The following is a 21,906-nucleotide window of genomic DNA, read 5'->3' as shown; positions in this document are numbered from 1 at the left end:
TATAGCCTGATTTTCTTGCGAAAATTTGCATGAGAACTTCATCAACATGCGTTCAAGATTGAGTAGTGAGAGAAGGAAGAAGGCAGCTTGGGGTCGCATGTTCACATGTTAAGCTTTTTCTTAAACGTGATGAGTCAAATCATCCTGTTCATACGGTCCATTTCAGCATTTTTTTTTCAAACTTACTCTCCATGAAATATGATGTAAATGACATTATTTTTTTAAAAAAAATTAACAGAAGGTCTTAAAATTGTCTCTGTTATTTTTATAATTTTTTTGTGATTTTTTTATTTTTTGAATTCAAATTTAAATTCAAAAACCAGTTGAATTTAGAATGCGGTGCGGACCGAATTGACCGAATATCGCGAATACCGAACGGTTTTCAACGAATTTTCAAACCTGGGCGGTAGAGCAGTGGAGGTGCATGGTGACAAAGAGCCAAGGCGGCGGTTCAAACAAGGATGACGCGGGCAGCGGAATCTGCTCGATCGGCAAGTCATCATGGAGGATGCATGTGGCGGGACCTCGTTGCCCTTCACCCGACCATTGCTACCCTCAATGGGTGGCAGAGAGGCCGTCACCGACGAGCAGCCATGGATCAAAAATGGAACTCAAACTCTCTTCTTGGGCACCTGACTTGCTAGCGCCTGGAAACTGGACCAATCCCACCCCCACCGGGGCAGATGCTGCAATTTTTAACATGTGCTATGGCCTACTGGGTTACCTTAGGTTCGTCCAGCGGTACCCAATGCTCGGGCCCAAGCTGCCCAGGCATTGCATCCACCCCTAGTAGCACAAGCTGATTCCTCTATAGCTCTCTTCTTTTCTTGTGATAAATTGATTTAAGAGTATGTTTAGAATTGGGTTTTTAAATGCAAAAAGATTGCAGAACCTGAATAGGTGAGAACCATACAAATGCAACTGACCTGTGGACTCCCTTCCATCTGAACAGTGAACAATGAACAGCCATGCAAATGCAAGAACAAGCGGCTACTTACTAGTGGACCTGGTCAACACAATTTCATGCCACTTTCTTCTCCGTTCCTTATGATTTTTTGTGTGTTACCCTTGCTGCGTGGATTAGCTAGCCAAATCCGATGGTGTTTAGCCACCTGTCCATTTGGTACGGAAATGCCACTTTTACCCCTCACTTTGGCTCTCAGGGCCTGTTTAGGACCCATGATCGACCGTAATTTGAATTCTACAATGAACTAACCAAGAAATGCCATGCCATTTTCATCTGCATGTGAGAAAAAAGTGCTCAAAGAAATTCATTGCAAATTTTGAATTATGATCAAATAAGGGCCCATGATCAATTTTGAATTAGAACTGTGACGACGGTGGCCGTATGCTCGTGGTGCAGCAGACGGTGCGAGAGGTTAGAGGCTCAGTGGCGTATCCAACTCTCACCCGGACGAACTACGGCGATTGGTCGCTGATAATGAAGGTGATGCTCCAAGCTCGCTGGTTTTTGGGAGGTCATCGATATTGGCAGCGTTGAGGAACAAGAAGACCGGATGGCGTTAGAGGCCATTCTCCGGGCGGTTCTGCCGGAGATGATTTCTACACTGGCAACCAAGCCCAGCGTCAAGGAGGCTTGGGACAGCCTCAAGGCCATGCGCATCAGCACCAATCGCATGCGGAAAGCGAAAGCCCAACAGCTCCGCAAGGAGTATGAGGCGATCCAATTCCATGACGGTGAGGCAGTGGAGGATTTTGCGCTGCACCTGAGTGGTCTGGTCAACCAAATGGCGACTGTCGGTGAGGTCATCGATGAGACGGCTGTTGTCGAGAAGTACCTACGTGTGGTACCTCCCAGGTTTGCGCAGATCGCCCTGTCCATTGAGACTTTGCTTGACCTATCCACACTATCCATCGAGGATGTGATCGGTCGATTGAAGGCAGTCGAGAACCGTCGCATGACAAATGTGAGCGGGTAACTCATGTTCACCGAGGTGGAATGGATAGCGCGGCAAAAGGATCGACAACCTAGAGAGGGCTCCTCCTACTCTAGCAAAGGTGGTGGCCACGGACACCGCGGCAGCAAGCCAAGCCAGAAGAAGGGCGACTCCGACGACCGCGATGGCAAGCAAGAGTCTGGGCACGATGTCAGAAATGAAAAGTGTTGAAACTGCGGCAAACTTGGCCATTAGGCCAAGGACTGCCGGCAACCAAAGCGCAACGAGCAAGCACACCTCACGCAGGGTGAAGACGACGAGTCGATCCTGCTGATGGCACAGGCATGCGCCATCACTGACTCGATGGAACTGACGTACCCTGGATGCGTTGAGCTCGATGAGATGTGTTTTGTAAAAAAAGAATGAGCTTGTGAGCTCATGGCCCGCTTAGTGTGTGTGTGTGTGTGTGTGTGTGTGTGTGTGTGTGTGTGTGTGTGTGTGTGTGTGTGTGTGTGTGTGTGTGTGTGTGTGTGTGTGTGTGTGTGTGTGTATATATATATATATATATGAGGGTAAATCAACCTGTTACTCCTAGTGGCATACATGGATTACAACTTATGTCATTACATATAATTGGACTTACCCTTTGTATAGGCATATTCCTGAGCTACAGAACCATTCCCCCAACAAAGAGTACACCTAACTTTCGGCTGTAGTAGAAAGGGACAGAGAATCTAATGTTGTACACACCAATCAACCAACTTATCGATCAATCAATTGTTATTTCATTAGCACCTCTATTTAATATACAAAATTGACTGATTAATAACTGATAAAGAAAGGAAAAGGTACATAGATTCAGGTAGCTAGTATACACAAACACATATGTGTATGTGTGTACTATATAGATATATATACAAGTTACATATTTCTTGACCAGGCATCACAAAAAGTATGCATGCAAATCTTGGGTAAGATAGATTGAAAGTAGATGATATGTATTTCTTCATGATGATTGTTCAAAATAATCCTTCCTTGCCTCAGAAGAGACCCTCTCCAACTCCAAGAACATTCTAAAACACAATTAGATCACTACAAAACTTGCAAATCATATTGAATAAACAAGAAAATAGCTGGGGAAGCTAGTCATGAGTCGATAATGCAATGAAAAAAGAAACTGAAAAGAACTTCTTACTGCTAGATATTAATTTGAGCTTCAATTCTTGACTTGTTCGTTTGGTGCTCCAATTGATGCTCCGTTGATATCATACGACTCCAAGAAATTTATGGAAAAACATGAACAAATCAATATGTTGCGAGAAATTTGCGATTACCTTCCGATGCACTACCTGATGTGCATTCACGAGCAGATGAAACTGCACAGTATGATCTGAAAGTTAGCTTTGATCACTAATGCTGCCCTGAACTGCATAGCCAATTAATCAGATCATGCTGGCAGCTTCAGCCCCTAGAGAATGCACCACAACAATTGGAGTGAGAGAGAGAGGGAGGGGGGAGAGAGAATGTGAGGAGAGAGAGATGGTGAAGGCCGCTGAGAGGGTACCATATATATCCGTGACTTCAAATCATGTGATTGGTGGTTATATATGTTGAAGGATACATTGCTTAGTTAGCTCTAGCTAGATTGATGTAACAACTAACTAATGTCGTGGTCCCAATGGCAATACATGGTGTCAGTGTCAAACACCCTAACTACCACCTTTCTGTTAGGGTTTGTAAAATGTTTTTGCTGTACATAGTCTACAGTCGAGGATTCATGAACCGGCAAGCGTTTATATAGTATCCTGCGTTTCGACCTCTCTTTCGAACTCAACACACGTATTCAAACAAGAAGATTTTATACAGGTCCGGGCCTCCCTGAGGATAACAATGCTACGTCCTGTTGTGATTTGGTATTGATATGTGTATGAGAGTACAATAGGGGTGTACAGATCTAACATAAATATGGCAAGGATGTGAAAGCTAGACTAGGATTTGACGAGTTCCCCTAGATCGAGAACCGGTCGTCGAGTTGTGGATGTGGTAGGGGCTTCCTTTCGCGAAATCTCTTGGGTCTTGAGATGCAAAATCTGATGTCGGGTCCCCTTTGCCGGATGCCTTGCCTCTGCATCTATAGTCCTGATGTAGTCGTAGCCGAGCTAGACTCAATCTTCCCGATGCCTTGTATTACAAGTTGAATCCTGATAAATTGGTTGTCATATCCAGTCATATCTAGCCTAACTACTGTAAATCTAGGGATATCCTACCCAAAATATCGCAAACCAACCAGTTGAGGACTCCCTCCGTATACTCCCCTTGAATCGGGTTCTGATATACGTAGAGTCCACCGATGATACATGTATCGAGTCAAATCTCACTTCCGGGAAGTCTAAGTACAACAAATACTCTATACTGGTCCTAGGATTATTTCTTCATCAGCAGCCCCCAACTCTAATCAGATGAGAGCACCGGAAATGTTCCTCGTGGTCGGGAATTTCGAGCACTGTCTGGTCGGGAATTCTGAGCAGGTTGAAACCGTGGTCGAGAGTCACCCTGGTTGAGATGAGTTTTGATTGGTTTGGTCGGAACTACAACCAGTGAACTACCTTTTCGTCTAGCGGTCTGTGCAATTGGCCCTCCCCTTGGCTGAATAGCTCGAAATCTGAGAAGAGTTGAAGTCTTACCTTGTACTGGAATCTGAACGATTTTTTGAATTTGAATGCGGTCAACCACTATAGCGGCGGAATATCCCGAGTGGATCCATATCCGCATGCCCTTTCTTTATAAAAAGACATGCCCACCTAACCGATAGATCCCCACTTCACATTCCTCCTAGTTCCTCATCTTCTCCGCCTAAGCACCCAACTTTTCCCCAAACCTCGCCTCAGAAGAATCCGACAAATCCTCCACCACCGAAGCCTCTGACAGATGCAATGGGGAAGAAATCCAGAGCTGCTCCGCCGGTGAAGACAGGATCTGAGGTGACGCCTGAATGGGAGGAGTCGTCCATTACCAAGGAGTGTCTCGATTCTCTCAGGAACTCCGAGGTGATTCCCTCTCTCACCATCTCTTATTGTCCCAGTGGTAAGGTTCCAAAACCCCACCTGAACGAGATTGTTGTGTTTTTGCATTTCTTCTTCTCCGGTCTTGTCCCTCTGTACTTCGAGTTCTTCTTGACCATCCTCTCCTTTTATGACACACATCTTCTGTATGTTAACCCCAACTCCATAATCATGCTAAGCATCTTTGCACATATTTGCGAAGCGTATGTTGGGGTTAAAGCCCTTCCTTGATCTCTTCCGCCACTTCTACATTATCTATCCCCCAGAATCATGAATCCTTGGAAATTGTGGGTTTCGTCTTCGTGATGGAATGTCACAGGAGTACATTGAAGTTGGGACAAAGACTTCCTAGACCGGCTGGAGGAGCGAGTGGTTCTACGCCACAATTGAAGACGCTCCGGCTAGTCTTCAGATCCCAGCCATGCCAACGACCAGAGGATCACAGTGGACAGAGTCCCCTGAACCATTAGAAGGACTCAACCAATACATTGGTCGTATTAAGGGCCTGAAGGAGCATGGCCTAAGGGCGTACGACATCGTTCGGGACTTCCTGAAACGTCGAATCAGTCCTCTAAGGTAGAGGCCACACTTGCCTTTTAGCACTTTGAGAAGAAGGATGCTCTCAGAAATAGCCCAAAAGGTATGATCAGTTAAACTAGGTTATTCTTGAGTTCGGAGTTTCATCCATTTGACTCTTCCTTCTTGCAGGTTTATCTAAAAGATTCTTGAAAGAACGGGTTGAGTTTTTTATCTGAGGGAGCCACTAGCTCGTGATGACATTCCAATTTCCCTCTGTGAGCTCCCTCCAGATGTAAGGATGGCAAACATTAGTGTGAGTCCTTAAGCTCTTGCTCTGCTCACTTGCCAATCTCTGGTCCTTTTATGAATGCATGTGCTTTTCAGCCTTTTCCTCCCACTGACGTCATGGGGATTCTCAATGTTGGATATGCATCAAATAATTGTACGAAGTTAGTTACATATAAGGTTTTGAATTGTATTAGTGGTATATGGTGGGATTCTAGTAGGACTCTAGTGAAATCCTAGTAGGACTCCTGTATTCAGACCTCCTTATAAATATGAGAGTAGGACCGCCGTTTGTAACCATGACGGTATAGCGATAGGTTCGTAGGGGGTAGTAAGTATGCGGGAACCCCAAGAAGCGGCCGGTGTTGCTAATTGGGGATGAGCGCACGTAGTCATGCCCTGAGATGTAGGCTTCGGCTGAACCTCGTTAACAAATATCGTGCATCTGGTGTCGGGTAATAGCCCTACATCCTGTGTATTTTTCTCCATCCTGCATTTTTCAAAAGATACCCTCTTTATATTCCAGGAGGAGAAGTCTTACAAGTGGGCCTAACAAAAAGATCTATGCCTGCCTAAAGAAACGATATAAACAATCATTACAAGTATACATTCACTGTGCCTGCCCTGGGTCCTTGCGGCGCCCGTCCTATCTATCGGTCGCACCCCCGTTTATCGTGCCTGAAGCACCCGGCTTGCCCTGTCCTGTCGTAGGCATCCTATACGCGCCTGCTGCGCCCCCTGTCACGTCTACGCGCTCGTCCCGCAACAATCAATATTTGTGGGATGGGATAAGGTAACTCTATACCGACCATACCGCCTCAGCCGGAGTGGACTGCCTGGGGAAGGAAAACAGCGTGAGTAGTGGAATTAAATAAGGTTTGACTAGTCTAGAAGAGTACCCGCCTTGCGACCAGTAAGGACTGGTCGCGGGGAATCCTGCGAAGGCTCTGACCGTGGTCGCGCTGGCGTCGACTAGTCGCGCGAGGGTCATGAGTCAAAGAACAAAAGTGGTATTACTCAAAGCTAACCGTTACGAGCCATCCCAATAGAGACCTCTATATTCTTTACAGCGACAGTTCACATAAACCTTTAATTAAACCGAATGGATAAAAACAAGAATGACAATGCATGGATAAACCATAAGTTGCAAAAGAAACCGGAAAAGACTAGGCCAGCACGAATCAGTGGGATCGTCTGGATTGAGACATGGGGCAGCCGGATGGCCGGGCGGGCGTATATGATTCTGATTGGGTCGGAAGGGCAGCGATCAGCCAAGTGTTGAATAGTTATTTAAGACGCTGCTCAGCTGCTGTCTAATAGGATATATATATATAGCTCCTATGTTCTCTGATCATTCTACCCACGTAGCCCCCTATAAGCAATTTGCTCAAACAAATATGGGAATTGTTCATTTTGTAGAAAAAAGATATTTTAAGTAAATATATGTGACATGGACCTATTTCATTCACTTGATTGTGAACTACATCGTGGCTCAAAATGTTTTGAAATCTGTTTTTGAAAGATAAATGCTGGTTAAGCACTGCGTAAGAAAATTAAAGGTTCAGTGTAGCAGAAATGGGCTTTGTTATCCAATCAAACGGAAATCTCCAAGTCGTGTCCATCACAGCCACGTCAGCGTGGCGCTCTCGGCGCTATGTGGCATGCACGCTGGATTATTTCTTATAAAAAAACTGCAAATAAATCGCACGCTGCAGCTAAGAGTAAAAATCATAGCGATGAGATGCAGCGGCTGAGCATATGCACTTACGGTCCTGTTTGAAAGATTCATAGTTAACAATAGTAGAGAACTTGTCAAGTGTAATCATATTGCTGGATTAGTGCAGGTTACTAACTAGTGATAGCCGGTCAAGGATCAGGAACATGTGTAGTAGTGTGCATGCATGTAACTAGGAGATTATTAAAAAATGCATATATGTAACTACGAGAGAGATAGCGCTCGATCGCTGGAACGGTACGTTAGATTTGCTTGGTCAAGTCATTTAGCTAAGAGCAGCCAGCCGTTTCTCAATGTTCATACTTCTGACCAACTTGCCGATCAATCCTAACGAAGTCATTTCGGAGGAATCCAATGAACAACAACGATTACTTAGGATCAGCTTGCGAATTTGCAGCACCGTAGTAGAATCATTACCAACGGTACGCTGTGTGCCTAAGTGCGAAAAGACGGTGCAAGCTTTGTTATGCCGCAAAATCTTTAGAAAATCCAAAAAAATAAGAAAATCTTTCATATTCTCTCTTATCACTTGCACAAAGTAGAGGTATTATATTATTATATAAATAAATACATATAATGTATAATAAAATACGTGAACAGAGAATTGTCGATTCCATGATTATAAGTTCATAACCCTAGCATCTATTCCTATTTTTTGCGGAACAGATCTACTAATTCTTTTATTCCAGTTAGTAAGAGGATGTTTCCACTCCATTTTCATTATGAAGATGTATTACGTCAGGATGTGTTGCTCAAACTGAATCACACCAATGTTATGGAAGTTCCTGGATTGTTTGAAATCAGATTAGTACTAGTTAGACAACTAAATGCACTTCAAGGTGCTGCCGAGGAACTGGGGGACCTTCTCGAGCACAGGATAGGTAATTGAGAGATAGAGTTAGCCTATTCGTTATGGGGAATCAATGCTCTGGCTTTAGTACTTATTTTTTCTTTTGACGACAGTAGAAAGAAATGGCTCTGCTGGCTTAGACTCGGGGCTCTGCACTCTATCAGCTATCAGTTAGTTGGCGCTAAGTGCAACTGGTCCGTGCAGAAAGGAAAAAGAATTTCACGTTTTTCCTCTCAGGAAGGAGAGATTAGGGAAGTCCTATTGATTACTGCTTTCTCCATCCCTATATTTTGCCACATACGTGGGTTCGATCGGGCCAAAAAGTGGTTGATCTACCTCATTCGCCAAGCGAATGATCTTCGCTTCGTGGGAACAACAAAAACCACCATATATAATAGATAAGCTATTGTGTGAGTTGGCTGCAAGCAATTTAAATGACACCCAATTGTTAAATGACATGTAGAAAGTTGAAACTACAAATAACAGACGATATCCATACAATAGAGAAAATATTATCTATAAGAGTGGTTGTCTGATGTTTTAAACCATATATTAATTAATAGACGATATATTTCTCTATCTTGTTTCTCTTTCCTCCACATCAGATAAAATTCTATGTTGTTTCTTTTCTAGACAGCTGACGTCACCTCATTATACACGCCCTAATACCAAGGAGTAGCATTGTGAAACTCATAGTAGTAAAAAGATTATTAGAGTTGGCATTACAGCTTTGCTACCGTGCCATAAACACTTAAAAATAGCTGTTGCAAATTAAGCTGATCCAGCGCTAGCAGAGGTACCCAACGACATGCAAATTAACAGTACCTAGCATACATGTATAGTGCTGTATATACATACATACATACACATATATGTCCTGCGCCGCACTTCATTCATCCGTATATATGCAATAATCAACATTTACCATACACTGACTGATCACTATGCCGACGGTGCATGCATGAATAACAAGTCAAGAGATAAGTAATTCAGAATAAAAAATAAGACCGAATTAAACACAGATTAATATAATTAAGCTGGAACTACGTACATAAATTAACCTCATGGATGCATTTAGCACTGCTGAAATAAAGTTACTGGAAATTAAGATAAAGCGGGCCTGTTCTGTTGACCCATCCATGCATCCATGGCTCGCGAACAAATTACGGCAGCAGACCGCGGATGTCCATGGGCGCCGTGTTACCGTGTCCCTTTAGCCAGATGGGTGACATGAGGGCCGCCCACGCCGCGGTGAAGACGACGCGGCTTCCCCACCACAAGAGCGTGCGCCCGAGGCTGCGCAGCTCTTCGTCTTCGTCTTCACTGTCAGCGGTGGTGTCGTCGTTGTAGGTGGAAGACACTCCTGCTGCCGGCGGAGGAGGAGGAGGAGGAGGACGACGCCCCAGACCTTCTTGCACGTACAGCTTAAACATCTTGAGCTTCTTGGGGTCACGGGTCACCAGCTGGCCGTTTCTTCCTGGAAGCCAAGTCCTTGTAGCGCTCTTTGAGCTTGCGCAACTTCTCTACGAACTAGGCACGCCCGGCATACGGGTTGTCGAACTCGCCCTCGCGCTTGAGCTGGTCGAAGAGGTTTGACGATCGAGTCCAGCAGCTCGCCATGTAGGTCACCGTGCATGAGCAGGGCGCGGAGGATGCGCCGCTCGTCCGTCGTCGACCATTTGCGAGTGAACGGCAACGGCGACGACGTCATGTTCAGCCTCCGTTTGGTGGCCTTGGCCTTGTTGCTGCTCCTGCTGCTGATCATGAGTGTCCGCAGCGTCTCCTTTTCTGCGGCGTCTTGAAAACTGATTAAGCATGTTACCTCCTGTAGGAGGCCGAGCGCGTTAGGCTATATTGATACGAGAATATCAGGTGCAGATAGATCTCCAAATTTGAACAATTCATCTTGATCTCCAAGTTTGAACAATTCATCTTGATATCCAAGGCAGCTATATATAGAATCTAATCCTGGAGATAAAGGTACGATCATATCTTGGGGAGATCCTAACAAATACACACACGATACATATCTATCTATAACGAGAATTTTCTCTAACAGCCTCCTTTAATCACAACATTATTAAGTTGAGGTTATGCCAAAATTCTTTTAAATCACAAGCCGATAGAGGTTTGGTAAAACCATCTGGAATCTGATCTTTGGAGCCAATGAATTGGATGTCCAGTAACTTGTTTGCCACCCTTTCTCTAACAAAATGAAAATCAATCTTGATATATTTTATTCTAGCATGAAATACAGGGTTGACAGAAAGATATGTGACACCCATATTATTACAGCATAGACACAGAGTTTGCTTTTGAGGAACCCCAAGTTCAGCTAGCAAAGACTGTACTCATATGATTTCCTCTGTAGCATTTGTTAATGCTTTATATTTTGCTTCTGTACTGGATCTAGAGACAGTAGCTTGCTTCCTAGCACTCCAAGAAATTAGATTTGATCCAAGAAAAATTGCAAAGCCACCTGTTGATCTCTTGTCATTAACACAAACTGCCTAATCTGCATCAGAAAAGGCACTTACAAGAATAGAGACTGATCACTTGAAAGTTAGTCCAATACCCATAGTATTTTAACATATATCAAGATTCTTTTTGTTGTTGGCCAGTGTACTGTTGTTGGCGCATGAAGAAACAGACATACCTTGTTTATTGAAAAGGCAATATCAGGTCTGGTGATAGTTAAATACTGAACAGCTCCCACAATACTTCTATACCTTGTGCTATCTTCTGAGCTGAGAGATTGTCCTTCATATGCTGATAATTTCTCAGACAGTGACAAGGGCGTAGGTGTTGGTTTGTAATTTTGCATTCCAACACATTTAAAGAGATCATAAGCATATTTTTCTTGTGATAGTAGCAGTCCATTTGGAATTTTTTGACCTCAATTCCTAGAAAGAAATGCAAGTCTCCAAGATCATTGAGAGCAAAATTAGTACTCAAATCTTGCAATAATATTGAGATTGCTTCATGTAATGAACTGGTAACAATAATATCATCCACATAAATTAGAACAATTATGATAATACCTGACTTGTTGTAGATGAATAGTGATGTGTTTGATCTTGATGGTTCAGAGCCAAGATCCTGTAATTTAGTGCTCAGGCGAGAATACCAAGCTCTTGGAGCTTGTTTTAATCCGTAGATTGCTTTTTCTAACTTTCATACATACTGTGGAGCTTCTTTGTTATCATATCCTGGTGGCTACTTCATGTAGACCTCCTCTTCCAGAACCCCATGCAAAAACACGTTCTGTACATCTAATTATCTCAAGCTCCAACCTTTAGAGACTACACTAGCTAAAACAAGCTGAACAGTAGCAATTTTATAAACTGGATTGAAAGTATCCTCATAATCTATACCGTACCTCTACTTGAACCCTTTTGCAACCAATCTGGCTTTGAAAGAATCAGTATCTATTGTTCCATCTGCCTTCTTCTTGATCTTATACACCCATTTGCAATATATTATATTGTTACCTTGTTTTGGTGGGACCAAATACTAGGTTTTGTTTTTCATTAATGCATGGTATTCAGCATCCATTGCATGCTGCCATCTGTCATTTTTCAAAGCCTCTTGTTGATGTTCAAGTTCACCTGTAGAACTAAAGTACCCATATCTTATAGTGACATCAGTGAAGATACGAGGTTTAATAATACCATCTTGCAATCTTGTGTGTGGTCATTGTTGAACAGCAGTAGGTGGAGTAGGTGATCCTGGAGCCACCACAGAGGACACCACAAAACTTGGTGTCGATGTACCTGAGATGAAGGCAGGAGACATCGAACTAGGGCTGAAGCTGGACGAGACGGGCGATGCCACACCTACATCGATTGTATTCGACACGTCCCCAGAGGCCAAGGTGTTCTATCCCTCCTAGACAAAATCTGCCTAGGATCCACTACCGAGATCATTAACAGAATCAGTGTCATGCTCATCGCCATTTTGCACCAATGCATCACCGATTTGATCACCGTTTTGTACTCCATTTTCAGCACGATTTTCCTGCATGCTTGTACCAGAGACATGATAGCCATGGTTATGGTTAGTCATTTGATCAGTGCATAGTTCTCCCCTATGATCAAAACCAAGACTATGGCGCATAGTTTGCGGAAGAAGGAGAATTTCTTGGCGAACATGAGTCCTAGCGTTTTGGTGAAGATTGGAAAAAGGAAATACCACCTCATCAAAGACTACATCCCGAGATATATATACTCCACCAGAGGAAGTATCTAGGCACTTAAAACCTTTGTGAAGAGAACTATAATTGAAAAAAACACATCGCTTCGAGCGGAAGTATAATTTTCAAGTGTTGTAGGGTTGCATGTTAGGCCAGCATGCGCAGCCAAATATACAAAGACATGTGTAGTCTAGTTTATGGTGGAGAAGGTGCTCAACTAGAGTTTGATAATTGATGACTTTAGATGGCAAAAGATTGATGAGATATGTTGCAGTTAGAAATGCTTCATCCCAAAACTTCAGAGGCATGGATGCATTTGCCAAGAGAGCAAGGCCAACTTTAACTATATGTCTATGTTTCCTTTTGGCAGCACCATTTTGCTTATGTGCATGGAGGCATGAAGCTTGATACACAATTCCTATCCTTTGAAAGAAAGAATTTAACTTTTCATACTCACCACCCCAATCAGTTTGCATGGTGAGAATCTTTTTGTTAAATTTCTGTTCAACAAGATTCTAGAAATTGTGGAAAACTTGAAACACATCAGATTTCTTCTTGAGTAAATAGATCCATGTAAATTTGCTATAATCATCAATAAAACTTACATAGTATTTGTGTCTACTAACAAAGTCAGGAGCTGGTCCCCATACATCGGAAAAGACAAGCTCAAGAGGACTTGTAGACACACTGGTGGATCTAGGATAGGGAAGTTGATGACTTTTTGCCTTTTGACATGAATCACAAATAAACTCTTCTCTGAATTGACTTGAGCAGGGAAGCTCATTATTTCTAAGGACTCGATCAACAATTGAAAAGGAGGGATGACCTAGACGACTGTGCCACTGTATAGAGGATGGCTTAGTGGTACCGAAGACTTGCATATTGTGATCTAGACTTGATGATGAATGAATAGGATAAAGACCTCCTTCACACTTCGCTCTAAGAATTGTTTTCTTCGTGGCTTGGTCCTTGATGAAGAAAAAGTTTTGATGAAATTCAAGAAAAGCATCATTGTTAGTGGCTAAACGATGAATGGAAACAAGATTCTTGTGTGCACTTGGAACATGCAGAACATTGTTAAGATGCAAATCACGAGTAGGGGTATGAACTAATGCATGACCAACATGACTAATTTTCATACCTGAACCACTAACAGTGTGCACTTGATCATGGCCGTGATACTTGTCACAGATAGTTAGCTTCTCAAGCTCTCCTGTGATATGGTCGGTGGCACCAGTATCAGTGTACCAGTTTGTATTAACACAATATGATGTAACAGCAGCACCCACAACTCTTTCTTCTGGTTGGAAGTTAGCATCAAACCTGTTCCAACAGTTGGCTGTTGAGTGACCGAGCTTGTGACATATTTGACATTTGGGTCTTCTAGTTCTGGACCCTTGGCTTCCCTGTTTGGGAGCACCACCATTGGTGTGCCCTCCTCAGCTATTGCCACGGCCACCGCCGCGACTGGCACGGCCTCCACGTCCTTGCAAATTATATCCACCATCACGCCCACGTGAGGCAGCATTAGTGGAGGACTGAAACTGATTTCCAGTGCCTTGTAGCATCTCCATACGAGTGTCAAAGCTCAACATTTGTGCATACAGATCACTTAATGAAATTGGATCTGACCTTGCAACAATGGATTGAACCAAGGGGTTATACTCCATGTCGAGACCTGATAGGATATAGGAAACCATCTCCTCGTCATCCAGGATCTTTCCTATGGCAGCAAGTTCATCTCCATAGGCCTTCATCTTGGAGAAGTATTGCGCTGTCGTCATGGTGCCCTTCTGAGTGGTGGTGAGAGCCAGCCTGAGGTTGGTCACCCTCACACGGGACTGAGAGGCGAACATCACCTAGATTGCGGACCAAACTTTGGTTGCCGTGTTCATGGTCACGACTTGTGTCAGCACTTCTTTTGACAAGGAATTTAACAGGTATGGCAACACCTGCTGTTCAGCAATCCATGCCGCATAAGATGGATTGGGTACATCCTTAGTCTTCTTCTCGATGTTGGTGATGGTGATGGTCTTTGGCGGCGTAGCAACAAAGCCACCTAGCTAGCCCATCAACTGAGCTCCACGAAGGGCAGGAAGAACCTGCGCCTTCCAGAGAAGAAAGTTGTCTCTCGTGAGTTTCTCGGTGACAGGAGGACCTATGGGGACGCCATGGATGAAGAAGAGCTCGCCATGGATTAGATGTGTTTGGAAGAGGTGGCTCTCATTACTATGAAAACTGATTAAGCGTGTTACCTCCGGTACAGATAGATCTCCAAGTTTGAACGATTCATCTTGATCTTTAAAGCAGCTATACATAGAATCTAATCATAGAGAGATAAAGGTGTGATCATGTCTTGGAGATCCTAACAAATACACACATGATGCATATCGATCTATTATGAGAATTTCCTCTAACACTGCGACTTTCTGCTTCCATGGGCGTCTGCGGCATCATCGGGCCGTCCTTGCGCTTCTTGGCCGGCGGCTGCGGCAGCAGCTCCTCTGTACCGGCTGGGCGCTTCTTCCTGTTCTAGTTGCCCTCCTGCTGCTCTTGACGCTTCTTGCGATCCCTCAGTGTCGGGGCCATCTTCTCCGACTCCTGCACTCCACGCACAGACACACACACAAAGGGTCATCTCGTCCTGTTATATAATAAACACATACAGGCATATATACCGTGCCAATCTAATGCAATGGAAATTATATATCTTAATATACGATTGAATCAGTGATCGATGCTCACGGACCGATCAAGTAAACTAGGAAATTTGATATTGGAATTAATCAAGGAGAGGTAGCGTTCAGATCATGTACTTACAGCTAGCGCGACTCGTGGATGCCAATCTGCAGGAATTGAAGACGGACGCCGGCGGAGCTGGGTGAAGTAGTTTCGTCACGCGCGCACTGTGGAGAAGAAGTTGCCGATCGATCGAGAACGTCGTCGAGGCTTGAGCTCTCTTCTCTGGGAAGAAGAAGAAGAGTAGGTACGTTGTGACTGCTAGCTGTATATATATGCAGCAGCCATGCAGCAGCGCACGATGAACATATCGACCCGTTGCGTAGTTGCGTTGGAGTAGGAACGGCTAATATAACCCCACCCACTTCGTTCGTTGGTGCCCTCAATCATGCATGCCATGACATGCACGCACTTACGTTGCACAACGACCAAGCAAAAGAATCGGCACGTACGGTTCAACGTGCAGATGAGAGAGAAGGACGTACTGTACGTACCACATATATGTGTGCCCAGCCCGCCCGTCAAACAATTAAGCATCCACTTACACATGAGACGCCAGTCCACGAACAGGCAAAATTTGAAATTCGTTCATGGGAACAATATACAATATACATGAGCATATTAGCGTATATTATAGGGAGATTCTATTTTTCAAACGCCCGCCTGAAGACAAAGAGCTTTTCAGTCTGACACGTGTTATCCGTCGGATCTTCAACCTGCAGCCATCTCTTGCCTCCAGCAGCCTCCTGTCGTCTTCAACGGCGTCCTCAGCCCCGGATCAATGGCCGCGCTAACCCGGTGCGACGTGTTACCCCACCCTATACTGGCTCATCAGGTGGTCCTCCGTCTCAAGTTCACACCCATCGCCTGCTCTGGAGATTTCATACGGCTAAGAAGAATATAATAGGTGTGTATATTATATATATTGTTTAGTTCCCAGCATCCAGCTAGCACGGCAGCACCCGCGACATGCATGCATATGCGACGGCCAAGAGGACTTGCTCCATCGTCGTCGACTACATGGAGCACACTATTGCTGCATAGACACATGCATGCCTGATCTGGCGCAGAACGTACGTACGGTTCCTCGCCACGCACGCCTTAATTTGCATGCATTGAGTTGAGCACCGTTCTTCCCGGCCCGTTCATGTGTGGCTTGGAACAAGGAGGGCCAAGTGCTGGGCAAAGCAAGTGCATGCATGCTTGCATCTTCCCCCGGGAAAAAAATTAGAAAAGTGGTTGCATCTTCGACGCTGCTATCAAGTCATGCATGCACCTTAATTCTTCGCGCCCACCGGATGGAGTTGGATGCATGTAACGCCGCCGCCGCCGGCCGAGACCCCGACGCTGGACGCCGCGATGCTCACAGCTCGCTGCACCACCAGCATGCATGCTCGGCGCCAGGATTCACATTTTCGGATTTATCAGCCACCCTCGATAAAATATTCTACAAGCCAAAACAAATTTCCTTTCTATTTATGCTACGCCCTACTCTTCGACAAAAGCATATTTTAGTTAAAAATTCAGAAAAAAAAAACAACGGCACCTCCTTTAATTTGTATATTGAGATATAACTGAATCAACAATACAGACAAGACAAAAATATAATACATGAACATAAAATAAGCAGCGACAATGCTCCACACAACTATTTACAACGCATACAAAAATAAAACTCCTTTACACCAAGAGCTTATCTCAAGTAGATATGTCAAATTCTTAGCTAAATTATTAGTGACCTAGATTACAAACAGTGAGGAACATGCAGGCTTCTAGTCCCAAGCCCATTATGCTCGTCAAAACAATCTAAGAATAACAATAAAAAAAATTAACGAAGTGAGATAAACTTAGAAAATAACAACTATAAACATATACATATCCTACATATAGTTTAAATAAAAAATAACTTGATAGCAAAAGTTTACTCACGAAGATGAGCCAAGACATAAGAAAATAAAAAATACTTTTCCACGTAGTACAATATCTGCTAATACAATCTCCCGTAATGTTATGAAACAAAGACAATTCATAATAGTATTAAAAAACATAATCAAACAAGGGTGTACAACCTCTCGACATGGCGATTGCCAAATGAATACTCGAGATGCCCATATAGCATAGTACAAAATCTCTATGATTTTATATTCTTTAGACGGTATGGGAATGTATGAATGCCATGATGTAACTCCATTTGAGAGTTTAATGTTGGACGATATCAACCTCCCATGCAACTATATGTACCGGTATGAGTCACGGTATGATGACGATGACCGGTCCATATGATATGCATATGTATGCATACGACAATGAAATTTAATAGCCATTCCCATAACGTCGTAATCATCACCAATTTTAGTTTTATGCAAAAGCATGAATAATGCTTACGAGATGGTATGATTCACTACCGGATTTCGTGACTTTGCCGTGTGCCCAGGGCACACGGCGAAGGCTTAAAAACACTCGGCAAATTGTTTGCCGAATGTAACACTCGACAAACAGCAGTCGGCGTACAACGTGCCGGCAAACAATTGTTTGCCGACTGTTTTCTATCGCGCACTCGGCAAACTATTTTGCCGAGAGTGAAATCCGACACTCGGCAAAAAAAAGCGCCAGTTTGCCGAGTGTCGAGGGAATACACTCGGCAAAAAGTGGAGGGTTTGCCGAGTGCCCTTAAAATACACTCGGCAAACGATTAAAAAAAGAGGAAAAAAAAAGCCACCACAGGAGCAATCTTATCACTGATAGCTCAGCATTAGCACTTTTGTCGAAAAGCAATCTTCTTGCAAGTTTCTTCCTGGAAGATAGCTCAGCAAAGAGGTCTTTATCACTGATGTATGCAAGCAATCTTACCACCTGAAAAATAGCCAATAGCAAATGTAAAAGTTCACATTCATAATTTAATAAAAGCAGCAAAAGAAAAGACAAGATGTACCTTCTCAAGGGCATCTTCAATGGCTTCATCACTGAGCTTTTCACTGCAGCCTTTCTTCAGAATGTTATCACAGAAGGTAGCGAGCAATTCAGCACTTGAACTGCCAGACAAATTAACTACAGTACATGTACATATCCCACTTTCCATCTCTCTGCAAATTAACTCTTCCTTAATTTGGCACATCAAAATTTTACACCACGGTACGCACGCAAATGGACAAATGAAGCCGATGTTTGCAAGGATGCAGTTAAGGGAAACCACCTGAGAGGTCTGCAGCTGGCGTGCTGCTGCCTGCTGGTCGCCCGAGTGTCTTCCGCCGACGTGCTGGCCGAGGCGCCGAGCTGCTGGCGTGCTGAGAGGCTGTGGCTTGCCGATGGCTGGCGTCTTCCGCTGACGCGACCAGGCACAGCTCCGGCCCTCCGCTCGACCAAGCACGGCACGCGCCGCAGCCGTAGCCCGCACGGCTGCGCCCGCCGCTGCCCGCCCGAGCTTGGCACGTGAGGGGCGGCGGCCGACTGTGTAGGGGCCGTGAGCCGCTGCGGCCGACTGCGTAGGGGACGTGAGGGGCGGCGGCCAGGCGGAAAAGGCGTCGGCACCGGCGCATGTGAGTGGAGCGGGACGGGAGATGGGGAATTGGGGATTGGAAGAGCTAGGGTTGGAGGTGGGTGCTGGGGTTTGGGTTGTGGGCCGAGCCACTCGTAGAAGGCACAGTCTGCGCGGGCGTAAATTCAAAAAAATCCGAAATTTTTGGTCGGTAAGGAAAATATTTCACTATTTGCCGAATGTCAAATAGAGGACACTCGGCAAACAAGTTTTTTGCCGAGTGTCCGTTAGACGACACTCGGCAAAGGACGGACGCGCCGCCAGAGTCCGTGAGGAGGGACACGTGGCGCGGTGTTTGCCGAGTGCCTGACTTTGCCGAGTGTATTTTCTCGAGTTTGCCGAGTGCTATTTTTTGCCGAGTGCTTTTCTCTTGGTTTGCCGAGTGTCTACTTGTTTGTCGAGTGTTTTTTTTTTGCACTCGGCGTATAGGGTGGTTTGCCGAGTGCACGATAAAATACACTCGGCAATGTTTTAGACACTCGGCAAACATGGGGGTTCCGGTAGTGATTGCAACATGATGCATCTATGCATACAACGGCGTACACCAATAAATAAATGCACCAAGTATTCTGAAATAAATCATAAATACAATCGGTCGGCATACTTCACCTCACGACAGCAATCTCCATAATAGAATCGATAAAGATTAGCACAAGCATAAGCGCATCATCATGAATAAATTATCAACCACCGAATAGTACCAAAAGTAGTACAAATGCAAAGTAAACTATTTCTCTTAATAATATATATTGCATTTTAATTAATTTTAAAGGATGTAAGAAATGAATTTAAACATAGCATTAGCCATATCCCACGTTACTTGCCTTTACCGATGAATCTCGATGACCACGCCTAAGCACGGTTGGGGGCACTACTTCCTTTAACCACTTCAATCCTGAACCGCACACAACACCACTAACAGATATGATAGATATATTAATAAAAAATGTAAGAGAAAATGCACTCTCTACCATATAGAATCTGCAAGCCACTTCAATCCCATGAACCGACCGTGGTACTTTTATCAATAATACCAATGCTGAGTGCAGAAAAAGATTATGCGACATCACCATAGCACCAAGTAATGAGATGGCAAGGCCTTTAGCTCCATTTCCTTTAAGTTCAGGAACAAAAGGCCCCTCACAACTTCTAAAGAATTTAGTTTAGAATACCCAAGTTCAACTAAGAAACAAGTTGCTACTAAGAATACCAGAAAAACAATCAGAAATTCCAGCTTACGGACCCATATTGTTGCAGTAATAAGAGCATTAGAGTGCTGAGACCAGTTATTAGGACACTACACCATACTCGGGATATTCAACCCTGATGCATCAATCGGTCAGCTTGATTTATAGGAACCTCAGGATTGGATCAATTAGCTGTTCAGATTTACTTCGATGAAGATAGAGAATCCAGCCCAAAGAACATATGTTTTTGACAAATTTGAACCCTCCCCATCCAAGAGTTCAGACAACCCACATAAAGCATTACCCTATCTACAGCAGCAAGCCAATCGTATTAAGTGATGGCATCGCACCGGTGACAGGATTCCTACTGTTGTGGTGATATTTGTTCTGGTCTGTTACTCGATCACGGACTCATTGCCATGGTACACGAATCCATCAAGTTCAAAATGCTGATACCGCAAACAACCAAAAAAGAACACCTGAGATAACCCAATCTGCGTAATCGGGGATGGTCTGATCTTTACTGGGATCATTACGTTCTAGGGCGCAAAACTAAAATCTGAGACAGAGTTTAGGTTTCCCGCAGCGACGAACGCACGGCATCTTTGAGCAGTGAGCATAATAGAGTAGAACTCACCAATGGCAGCGGCTGCCGGCGGGCGACGGCAGATGGTCGCCTAAGCAGGGTGCGCAGTGACTTGCGGCTGGATGGTGGCAACGAGCTCGGAGGGTAGCGGTGGATGGCGGAGGCAGCTGGGCGCGCGGCGGCGGCGACCTCTGGCGACGGACAGCGGCAAGCGGTGGTGGGAGCTGGGCACGACCGGTGGAGGCGGCGGTGGCTGCGGCCGGGTAGGGCCGGGCGGCGGTGGTGGCGGCTGCGCACGGCCGCTGGTGGGGGCGGCGCCCCGACGGCTAGTCGGCAGAGGCGGCGGCTGGGCCTCATTTGGATGGACGAGGGAGGCAGCGGCCTCGAGCATGGTCGAGTATTAAAATTTATGAGTTTAAAATGTCCAAAAAGTTCCATTTATATTGGACATATGCGGCAAACCCCTCTCTCTGCGCCTACCTAGTACAGATCACACAGACCAACCCACGTATATTTGATCGTGCTTGTGGAGATGAGATCTAGTTCAACACTGGAGGGGAGGCGACCAATAGAAAGTGCGGACTGTTTCATGGCACTGGGCATCCCTCCTCCGCTACCTATTTTTATAGGGATAGAATCCTTTAACAGTCTGCACGATCACTAACATGTGAGTTTGAGCTCGTATATTAGTGAACATGCAGTAGCCTTATAGTATATCAGAGGATCCCATCCCTCATGGGTAGTCAAAGCAGGGTTTCTTTTGTCAACTTTTGGTTAAAATGTTTGAATAAATTTGAAATTTTCATTTTTTTTCTTTCTAAATAGTTAAAGAAAAGGTACTCTTCATTTCATATGTACAACACAACCTGTAGCCTAGTGTTTTCGCTCTCCTCGTGCGAGACCGTCGCTTGTTCTATTCCCCGGACATCAATTTTTATTTTTACATCCTTTGCACATGTAGGCCCTACTTGTCAGTACCTTAAAATGATGGGAAAAAAAGCAACCGTGAGGAGACCGGCGTAGTCTTCCTTCTCTGATCTTTACACTGCCGTTGTCTACCTCCCCGCTTTAGGACCACCAATGACGAGGACACGGTGCCAGCGACCGTGAGGAGGAGCAGCAGCGACTGATCCCGACCTTTCTAGACGGCAAGGGAGAAAAGTATTTGTTAAAAAGAAAAGTATTTAGTTGATTATATTTGTCTGGATGGATTAGGCTGAATTTCTATTTGATTGATCGAATCTGTGGCTGTATGAGTACATATACAAGTTGAAATTGTAGTTGGTTGCTCGTATGAAAGTGATTTTGTGGCACTGAC

General features: G+C 44.5%; 1 protein-coding gene and 1 non-coding gene across 2 annotated transcripts; both read right to left on the bottom strand.

Moving 5' to 3' along the window:
• Positions 1 to 14,120: 14,120 nt before the first annotated feature.
• Positions 14,121 to 14,259, bottom strand: LOC133902593 (small nucleolar RNA Z247). The gene has a single exon (XR_009906921.1). It is a non-coding gene; the product is annotated as a small nucleolar RNA Z247 (small nucleolar RNA).
• Positions 14,260 to 17,785: 3,526 nt separating this feature from the next.
• Positions 17,786 to 20,945, bottom strand: LOC133901546 (SH3 domain-containing protein C23A1.17-like). The gene is made up of 5 exons (XM_062342889.1): positions 20,640 to 20,945; positions 20,421 to 20,451; positions 18,474 to 18,924; positions 18,213 to 18,312; positions 17,786 to 18,133 (listed from the first exon to the last, which is right to left on the bottom strand). Exons 1-5 carry the CDS (start codon positions 20,943 to 20,945, stop codon positions 17,951 to 17,953), a joined length of 1,071 nt encoding a protein of 356 aa, XP_062198873.1. The 3' UTR covers positions 17,786 to 17,950.
• Positions 20,946 to 21,906: the final 961 nt, after the last annotated feature.

The sequence above is a fragment of the Phragmites australis genome, chromosome 20, assembly GCF_958298935.1.
Source record: "Phragmites australis chromosome 20, lpPhrAust1.1, whole genome shotgun sequence".
NCBI lineage: Eukaryota > Viridiplantae > Streptophyta > Magnoliopsida > Poales > Poaceae > Phragmites > Phragmites australis.
The sequence above is the reverse complement of the archived record's forward strand: the minus strand, read 5'-3'. Positions and strand labels throughout refer to the sequence as shown.

Coding starts and splice junctions, on each gene's coding strand:
- LOC133901546 (XM_062342889.1), bottom strand. CDS start 20,945: ATGAGGCCCAGCCGCCGCCTCTGCCGACTAGCCGTCGGGGCGCCGCCC. Junction 18,925..20,420: donor TGATGGATTCGTGTACCATG/GCAATGAGTCCG, acceptor ACGCCCGCGCAG/ACTGTGCCTTCTACGAGTGG. Junction 18,134..18,212: donor TTGAAGATGCCCTTGAGAAG/GTACATCTTGTC, acceptor GCTATTTTTCAG/GTGGTAAGATTGCTTGCATA.